This window comes from Phoenix dactylifera, chromosome 4 (genome assembly GCF_051530095.1).
Source record: "Phoenix dactylifera cultivar Ajwa chromosome 4, Ajwa_hap1_PhDact_Kaust_v1.1, whole genome shotgun sequence".
Classification (NCBI taxonomy): domain Eukaryota; kingdom Viridiplantae; phylum Streptophyta; class Magnoliopsida; order Arecales; family Arecaceae; genus Phoenix; species Phoenix dactylifera.
In genome coordinates this window covers 9,521,556-9,531,492 of record NC_143193.1, presented here as the reverse complement: position 1 = coordinate 9,531,492, position 9,937 = coordinate 9,521,556, and the positions used below count along the sequence as shown (strand labels likewise).

The following is a 9,937-nucleotide window of genomic DNA, read 5'->3' as shown; positions in this document are numbered from 1 at the left end:
TCGGATTATGATATATCTATTTTGTTACAAAAAGAATTTTGATGTGCATTAGATTTGAAACTCTCAGCCTGACTATGTTCTGCACCCTGCCAATTGGGGGTTATGCATTGGCAATTCTGGCCACTCCGCAGGGTATAGTACGGTATTCTGACCCACTCCGCAGGGTATAGTGCGGTATTCTGACCCACTCCGCAGGGTATAAGTGCGGTTCAGTTTCTGGCCTAGCCACAAGGTATAAGTGTGGTCGTAGCTAAAGGCTGATGAAATGAATGTGATTTGTTTCGAATCAGATTTATGATTATGTATATAGATATTTTGAAAAATATGAATTTTAATGAATTTGTGCTTGAAAAGGAATTGATTATGTTATTACGTTGATTCATCATAATTTGTATTTATATTTTATGTTATTATATGAATTGACTAGTTAAGGTATTTATTACTTACTGGGCTGTCTAGCTCATTGTACAATTTCTTGTTGTTTTACAGATTCCGAGAACTAACCTATCGGAGATTTAAAATGGGAGAGCGACTAGAAGAATTGAAGCATAAGTTATCCTAGATTAGGCTTTATTTAAATTGATGTTTTATCTTTATTGTTCTGCTGCATATTTAGAACTGTGAAACTATATAATTTAGGTCAGTCAATGGAGTAAGATTGCATTTATTTCAGCTGAATTATTTTAGATATATATATAATTGAGATGTTTGGTTTAGATGCCTTGCATGCTCGTAGGGATAGTTTCCTACAGGTGTGCGGCGGTTGGCGCGGACCCCCGGCTCGCGATCTCGGGCTGGAGGCGTGACAACTTTTATGGTATCAGAGCATAATTGGATAAATTATGAGATAAGAAAATCTGACATGACATGAGTGTAGATGGGTAGACACTAGGAACATTGGGACGTTAGTTTATGATGATTGTAGTAACCATTCTATGTACTTGTAATGAACTGGTAAGCTTATTATTGGCATGCTGCTATCTGATAGACATAGGTCAGGATGCCTCCATGTCGGACGAGAAAAAGACTACTCGCAGAGCTACTAATAAGGCACCCAACCCGCAAAATGACAGCACACCCCAACAAGTTGGTAACACCCCTCAGCAGGAGAGAGTCGTCAATCCTGCTAGTGATACTCAGGACAACAAGAGCCGGGCCTATGCCAGGTTATGCAGACCATAGTGGGCCTTATGCAGATGCAACAACAGTTGCTCCAACAACAAGCGCAGTTGCCCCAGACACAACCACAGCAAGGACGAGGGGAACAGTGTGAACAGCGTAGCAGTATAGCTGAATTTAAGAGGCTGGCTCCTCCAGCTTTCAAGGGGACTACAAAACCGTTGGAAGCAGACAATTGGCTTACAGATATGGAAAAAGCATTTGCTGTCTTGAGATGCCAGGATGATGAAAAGATTTTGTTTGCATCATACATGATGCAAGGTGAGGCATTCAACTGGTGGCGGATGTTGGAACATAAATATGAGCAAGATAGGGAGCCACTCACTTGGAAAAAATTACGAGGAGCATTTTATGATAAGTATTTTTCTCGGAGTGTAAGGATGCAAAAAGAGCAAGAGTTTATTCATCTAAAGCAAAGAAATATGACTGTTGCAGAATACGAAGCTATACCGAGCTAGCCAAATTTGTTCTAAAGTTAGTCGAGGATGAGCTAGATCAAGCGCATAAATTTGAGATGAGACTAAAGACTGAAATTAGAAAACAAGTGGTACCTTATGAATTGACTGCCTATGCAGCTGTGGTAAATAAGGCTTTAATAATTGAAAGGGAAGTTAATGATGAACGATTGGAAAGGGAAAAAATCAAAAGAAGAGGAATAGATCGAATGAATTTCAGGGGCAGAGCAATGAAAATGCTGAAAGTTCAAACAAGAAATCAACGAGTGACAACCCTAAGCAGATGAATATCAATAAATGTTCTAGATGTGGTAAGGCTCATGCTGACAAGGATTGCCATTGGAACACCGATGCCTGCTTTAGATGCGGTAAGATAGGTCATAAAATTGCAGACTGCCCACAAAGAAATGAGAATAGATCTACTCAGGCAATGGAAGAAAACCAGGGGCCAAAGACTCAAGAAAGAGTATTTGCACTTACACAGCAAGATGCACAGGCTTCTAATGTGTTGACGACAGGTATTAATCTAGTCCCAATATTTATTTCTATTTATTGTCTAGCCATACCCACTGTTCTTTGTTAGACAACTCATTATGCTGCTAGAAAAGATTAAATAGTTACATAACATTTTTGATTAATTGTCAAAAGAAGAATATAAACTTTTAAATTTCGAAAGTGTTCACACGGATGAAGACATAATAATGAATGTACCAATAAGCAAGTAATTCTAAAAAAAAAATTTAGACTTGACACGAGTATGTTGAGGTTTAATTCTGTGTGTGCAGAGAAAGTGTGGTGAATAGAATTATGTGACATTAGTCAGATAAAACGACTTTGATTTGAAGAGTGTTATAACTTAGTTTAGAAGAAGTATTCTCTACTCTTCAACTGCATTTATGAAAAATTCGTGGATGAATTTTTTTTTTAAGGGGGGAAGGATGTGAGACCCTGGAACTGGGCCCGGTCCATTTGACCGGCCCAGTCTCAAGTTTCAGCCTCACGTGCCCGAAGAAGAAGGAAGCCCTGTTTTAGGGCTTCTTCTCCTTCTCTTGTGAGGCCATCTGAAGAAAAGCCGCCGGACCCCAACGTGCAGCTGCCCGAGAGAGAGAAAGAGAAAGAGAGAGAGAGAGAGAGAAGGAGCCATCGAAGCCGAATTTCTTTTTCGGGTGATCTTCTTCCTCTGTTTGCCGCCGGAAGGGAGCCGCCAGATCTTCGCCGGGGCTGAGGTAAGGATTCTAGCTTCACCGCTTTGTTATACCATTTGATAAAAGAAGAAGAAGAAGAAGAGAGAGAGAAGGAAAAGGAGGGGGAGGCACTTGTGGCAGTCGGCATGCTTTCGGCCACAGGCGTCGCCGGCCCTCAGTGGCGGCCACCTTGAGGACCGGAGAGCACCACCTTCCCTTGTTCCTCTTCTCTGTTCAGTGAAAACATAGAAGGAATAGTGGAAGGAGTAAGAGAGAAAGAAAGAAAGGAGAAGAGAGGGAAGAAGGAGAAGGCCGACTGCTGCGGGCTTTTCCTCTTCTCCCGTGCGCATACCTCCTCCGCGGGAAGAAGGAGAGAGCCGGCCGCCGCAGGCGCCGCCGGCCTCGACTTGACGTCTCCCGAGCTCGCTGACCTCCCTTCGTGGGAGAAGAAAGAAGAAGAAAGAAAGGGGGGGAGGAGAAGAAGTCGGGAGAAGAGGAGGAGGAGGAAGAAAAAAAGAAAGAAGAAAGAAAGAGGGGAAGGAAGAAAGAAGTTGGGAGAAGGTTCCGGAGAAGAGAAGAAAAGAAAAAAAAATGAAAAGAAAACGAAAAGAAAAGAAAAGAAAAGAAAAGAAAGAAAAAGAAAAGAAAGAAAGAAAGAAAAAAAAATAATAATAATTAAATAAAGGGAGGAGAGTGGTTTACAGGTATGAACCCGAATCCAAACCCGAACCCAAGGTGCTAGACACTTCTGCAGAGTCGGCCCTTCGGAGAATGTTAAAATTTAAGTTTTATATATATTGTGATGAATTTTAAAAGAAGAATATGATTTTTTGATATTAGGTCCTGCGAGGGATTTGTGAGATTAATTGGATTTGTTGTGGATCGTGTTCGATGTAAGTAATGAACTGCCTTTTCTAGACTCTTCATTTATATAATATTATTTTTGAATTAAATAAATTGTTAATGAATTTATATGTGATTTATGAATTTACGAGATGATGATTTGAATAAAAAATGGATATGTGAACTGCAATAATATTTTTCGGACTATTGTTATATTTACTGTTCTTGCATCGTATATGCATATTTAGATCGGATTATGATATATCTATTTTGTTACAAAAAGAATTTTGATGTGCATTAGATTTGGAACTCACAGCCTGACTATGTTCTGTACCCTGCTAATTGGAGGTTATACATTGGCAATTCTAGCCCCACCACAGGGTATAAGTATGGTATTCTGGCCCACTCAGCAGGATATAAGTGCGGTATTCTGGCCCACTCCGCAGGGTATAAGTGCGGTTCAATTTCTGACCTAGCCACATGGTATAAGTGTGGTCGTAGCTAAAGGCTGATGAGATGAATGTGATTTGTTTCGAATCAAATTTATGATTATGTATATAGATATTTTGAAAAATACGAATTTTAATGAATTTGTGCTTGAAAAGGAATTGATTATGTTATTACGTTGATTCATCGTAATTTATATTTATATTTTATGTTATTATATGAATTGACTAGTTAAGGTGTTTATTACTTACTGGGCTGTCTAGCTCATTATACAATTTCTTGTTGTTTTACAGATTCCGAGAACTAACCTATCGGGGATTTAAAATGAGAGAGCGACTAGAAGAACTGAAGCACAAGTTATCCTATATTAGGCTTATTTAAATTGATGTTTTATCTTTATTGTTCCGCTGCGTATTTAGAACTGTGAGACTATATAATTTAGGTCAGTCAATGGAGTAGGATTGCATTTATTTCAGCTGAATTATTTTAGATATATATATAATTGAGATGTTTGGTTTAGATGCCTTGCATGCTCGTAAGGAGAGTTTCCTACGGGTGTGAGGCGGTTGGCGCGGACCCCCGGCTCGCGATCTCGGGCCGGAGGCGTGACAGCTAGCATGAATCAAGCCAGCTATCATGCCCCCTCAACCTAAACGGGCAAGCCTGAATGTTGAGCTTGACATGTAAATAGCATAGGCGGCTAGCATGTAGACGTTTAGCGAAGATGTTTGCCATTTGATCAATAGTAAAAATAAATCGGACTTTATGAGCCACCTTTTTTACGGACAAAGTGATAGTTAGCTCAATAGGCTTAGTGCGAGCATGAAAAATTGGATTGAATATGATGGAGATAGCAAAAACATTATCGCATCAAATGAGAGGACTGGTACATAATAGAAGATAAAGTTCATGCAAGAGGAAGAAAATCCATGTGATTTGAGTAGCCGTGTGGGCCAAGCTTCTATATTCGACCACCATAGATGATTGGGCGATAGTAAGTTGCTTCTTAGCAGACTAAGAGATTAGATTAAAACCAAGATAAACACAATATCCACTTGTTGAGCGACAATCAATGGGGTAGCTAGCCCAGCAACATCATTATAAGCTTCAAGTTTAATTGGACCAGGCCATAGAAAAATCTCATGACTGAGAGTAGCTTTTAGGTAACGCAAGATACATTTAACAACAACCAATGGTCTTTAGTTGGGGACTATATGTGTTGGGCAACTTGGTTTACTGCAAAGAAGAGGTCTAGCTTGGTGAGATTAAGCTATTGCAAAGCACTGATAATACTATGATAGCGACACAGGTCGGATAGTAAGCGACTGGTGGTATGGCATAACTTGGCTGAAGTGGCTGAAGAACAAACAAGTTTAGATCCAAGCATTTCAGTCCATTCAAGGAGGTCAAGAGCATATTTAGTTTGAGATAGGTGAAGGCAATGAGGAAGGCGATGACCTCAATACCAAGAAAATAAGGGCCCAAGGCCTTTAATTTTGAAATGCAAGCTTAAACGTGAGTGGGGCTACTACTAGTGATAATAATATCATTAACATAGAGAAGGAGAAAAATGGGGTGGGAGCCCTCATGACGAATAAAGAGTGATGGATTACAACAGGATGTGAAGAAACCCAACTCAAGAAGTTTTGAAGCAAATTTTTCATACCACTGTAGGGGCTTGTCGAAGATGCGGCAAACATATGTGGGTTGTTCTAGATCCACATAGACAGGTGGTTGTGCCATGTACACTTCTTCTTAAATATCTCTATGAAGAAAGGCGCTGTCAATAGCGAGTTGGCGTAGAGGTCTATTGAAGTTGAGGGCCAAAGTAAACATGATACAAATAGTGTTATGCTTCACCACAGGATCAAGCATTTCAATGAAATCTACTAATTGTTGATAAAAGCTTTTTGAAACAAGATGCACCTTGTATTTATTGATGGAACCATCAGAATTTTGCTTCAGACAATACACCCACTTAAATCCTACAATATTCATGTTGAACTAAAGTGGGACAAGAGACAACGTACCAGCACGTTGGAGAGCAGTGAATTCAATGTCTATAGCAACATGTCACTCAAAAACTTTAAATGCTTGTGTAAAGTATGATGGCTCAAACAGATGAGCAACGAATAATATAGTAGGAACAAGATATTTGGTTCTGAAGGTTTTTTTTTAACAATTCCATATTGAGATCTTGTCACCATTGATGAGTGCGACTTGGGTTTGAGGTTGATTGAGGTGGTCCAGATGGGGATAAATTAGATGTTGGTTTAGGTTGTGGGTAAAGTTATTTTGGATCTGTTCTGAGTGAGTTGAATGGAGCAGTTCGAAAGGTTGGTCGATGGTGATTGGCAGTTAGGTATGAGATTAGTGTGGGCTGTTAGTTGAGTGTGCTATTATTGTAGTATAGTAAGTTTAAAGAGGGACCCAGTGAGGCATGAGATGGACTCTAAGCTATTGGTAAAATGTTTAAAACAGACTGAAAATTTGAACTGAAGCCTGAACGTCGGCCAACATTTTGGTGCGATACGGTTAGCTGAGGTGACTAGGAACTAACCGAATGCAACCCACCATGTTTGTAAATCTAAAATCGATGGGGATGAGATGGAAGGAAAAGAGGTGACATTGCAATATGGGAAGAATGACTCATCAAAGACGACATGCCTGGATACAAAAACATGACCTGATTTAATGTCAAGGCATAGATACCTCTTTTGATTGATATTGTAGTCGAGGAAAATATAACAAGAGGACTAAAATTCCAGTTTATGGATTGGTAAGGGCAAAGATAGAGATAGCATATGCATCCAAAGGCCTTGACATGCGTGTAGTTTGGTGATTTTTGAATTAAAATTTCATAAGATAATATGCAAGGTGTAAAAAAAGTGGGCAACCTGTTAATAAGATAATATAGTAGTTAAAAAGGCTTTAACAATAAACTTGGTGTGGATTCAACAATATGGTGATATTTTAGATCAAAAACATCATTCTATTTAGGCGTACACTAGTTAAATGATGAACAATATAGTAAAATTTAAGAAAATTAGTGAATGCATGTCTCGTGAATTCTCTCCTACCATCCAAACATCAAATTTTGATTTTTGTTTCAAAAAAAATTTCAACTTGTCGTTTGAAGTGAACAAATGTGATGAACACATCAGACTTACATACAAGTAAAAATAACCATGTATAACAACTATAATTATTAACAAAAATAAGATAATATTTGAAATTTGAAATCGAAGCAATGGGAGCAAGGACCCATACATCATAATATATTAGTTCCAAAAGTTTAGAATACAAGAAACTTGAAGAAGAAAAGGAAATTTTTTTGACTCTTTCCGAGTTGACAAGATAGGCAAATGCTCTTGGAAGACTTTATTGAAGGAGAAACTTTAGACAGAATTAAATATTGTAGAGAAGATGGGCGCCCTAGTCAATGGTGCCATACCTCATCTGAGACCCAATGCCCAATAAATTATGTTGGAGAGATCTTATTTGATGGTTGGAGTTAGCAAAAGGCGTAAAGTCCATTCTCAAGTTACCCACGATGGAGAATCCTCTCTATAGTCTTGTTCTATACTACAAAGCTAATAGCATGAAATATGAAGGAGTAATTATTATCATGAGCAAATTTTTTAACTAAAAGTAAATTAGCGAATGCATTTGGACAATAGAGGATATCATTTAATATAAATGATTGGAATGAAGTGGTGACATGAGAGGATCCAATATGATTGATAACCAAACCTTCACCATCTCCGATTTGCACATTATCTGAGCCTTGGTATGGAGAGTTGATGGTCAATTTTCCAAGATTAGCAACAATGTAGTGAGTACCTCCGCTATCCATGTACTATTTAGAGTTATCCGTGGGATGTGGCGTGGCCATCATGGCAGCTAGTCACTAAGGAGGAATTGACCTTGGAAAGCAAGATCAAGATGATGATAGCAATCCAAAGTTATATGCCCATCTTTGTTACATATTGACAGGTAGGCCATATAGTGTTTTGTTAGACTCGTGTTGTATAATTATTTGCTTGATTGTTGAGCCCTCTATGATGCTGTTGAAATCAATTTTGAGTGCCAAATGCATACTGTTGCTATTGATAATTGTTGGAGCATTGTTGTTGCTCGTTATTGAATGGAGGATGACTATTGTTTTATCTGTTGAACTCATTATGATTTGCAACAAATACAATAGTATTGAGTTGTTGGGATTGGAGAGCTCACTAAGACTTATTTTTTCTGCCAAAAGAAGGCTATAGAGTTCTTCTACAGTTACTAGTGTATATTTTGCACATGTTCTAATTGCAGTTTAGAATAGTCTATAAGATTCTAGAAGACCTTTCAGGATGTATATAAGAATATCCATATAAGAATATCCATGTCACTTACAAGTTCCCCACTAGCAACTAGTTGGTTCTTGATTTGTTTAATTTTGTATAAGCATTGAGAGTGGATCTTTCTTGATTTCACCTAGCTGTCGCTTCAGATGAACAATGTGGGACTAGGTAATAGTCCCAAAGTGTCTCTCAAGTGCTTTACATATCTCCGTAGCAGATTTGACACCCCTAGTGTTTGGGATGGCAGTTTTTGAAAGCATAGCATTAATCTAAAGCAGCACCATTTGATCTTTTTCATACCACTTATCAAAGGCGATATTCACTATTCTTTTATCACCTGCTAAGATGGTTTCTAGAGGAGCAAGAGTGCTCCCATCTACGAGACCAATTAATTTATGATATCTTTGGATTGGAAGAAAAAGAGAATTTTACATAAGATAATAGTTGGACTCAAAGCTTAATAGGAATTAGACTGGCGATATTGGCAACTACTAGAGAAGTTAATGACGTTTCTGATGTAGTGGCTAAAGATAGTAATGCTTCCAGGCACAAGTGGTGACGAGTCCTATATTGCTCCAATACCAAGAAAGAAAAGAAGATTTTGGAGAAAGAATAGAAAATTTTTGAGAGTGAGAATAGTGGTAATCTTCGTCATTGTTGTATTGTATTATATATATAGACACATACATTGATAAGAACATAGATAGAAAATTTGGCCCAATTGATTTCGATTTAGTTACAAATTTCAAATTCAAATTTATAATACAAAAGAAGTGGTAATTTTTCATATCTCAAGATCGAGGCAAGACGATTGCATTGCTGAAGTTTGAGATGCAAATCCAATTTTGAAATACACTAGAAATAATAATCATATTGGCATATCTTGTGATTGTGGCTGGCATTAATCAAGTCTACTATCAAGAGATACCTGAGGGAAAAAAAAAAAAAAAAAAGAAGCAAAGTGTCCTCGTACTAGTCAAACTTACCCCAAAATGGGCATAAAATTGGAAATAAACAACTGTTAGAATCACAACTGCGAAAATGCAGTTATAGAGGCTTTTTTATCCCTAAGTGTCCGGGTTTGCAAATCAACCAATGCCCCAATTAGATTCGAAAAATGGACACCTACTAACCCACTACCAATAACATTAACAAACCAACAAGCATGTGTCTTCTATCAAGAGATAGGGGACTTATCCATGGCAAAATAACCTTGGACTTATGGATGTCTTGTGAGATGACAGTGGCATAGGCAGCAACCAAATCTCAAGAATGAATATAAGAGTGAGCCTTCAGAGGCTGAGGCTTTTGTAATATTTCTTTTTCCTTTCTCATCTTTGAAACCTTCTACTCTGCCAAGCCTCCCTTTATTAAAAATAAAAATATAAAAATATAAAAACAGAAAAAACAGAAAAATAAGAAGAATGAATAGAAGATTCTTCTTTTGAATCGTGAAATATATTACAACGGCCAAAAGCTG

At 38.0% G+C, this 9,937-nt stretch overlaps 1 protein-coding gene across 1 annotated transcript; it reads left to right on the top strand.

The window, feature by feature from the left end:
* The first annotated feature begins 1,169 nt into the window (after positions 1 to 1,169).
* LOC149753639 (uncharacterized) lies at positions 1,170 to 1,637 on the top strand. The gene has a single exon (XM_089930335.1). The coding sequence runs from the start codon at positions 1,170 to 1,172 to the stop codon at positions 1,635 to 1,637; it is 468 nt and encodes a 155-aa protein (XP_089786461.1).
* Positions 1,638 to 9,937: the final 8,300 nt, after the last annotated feature.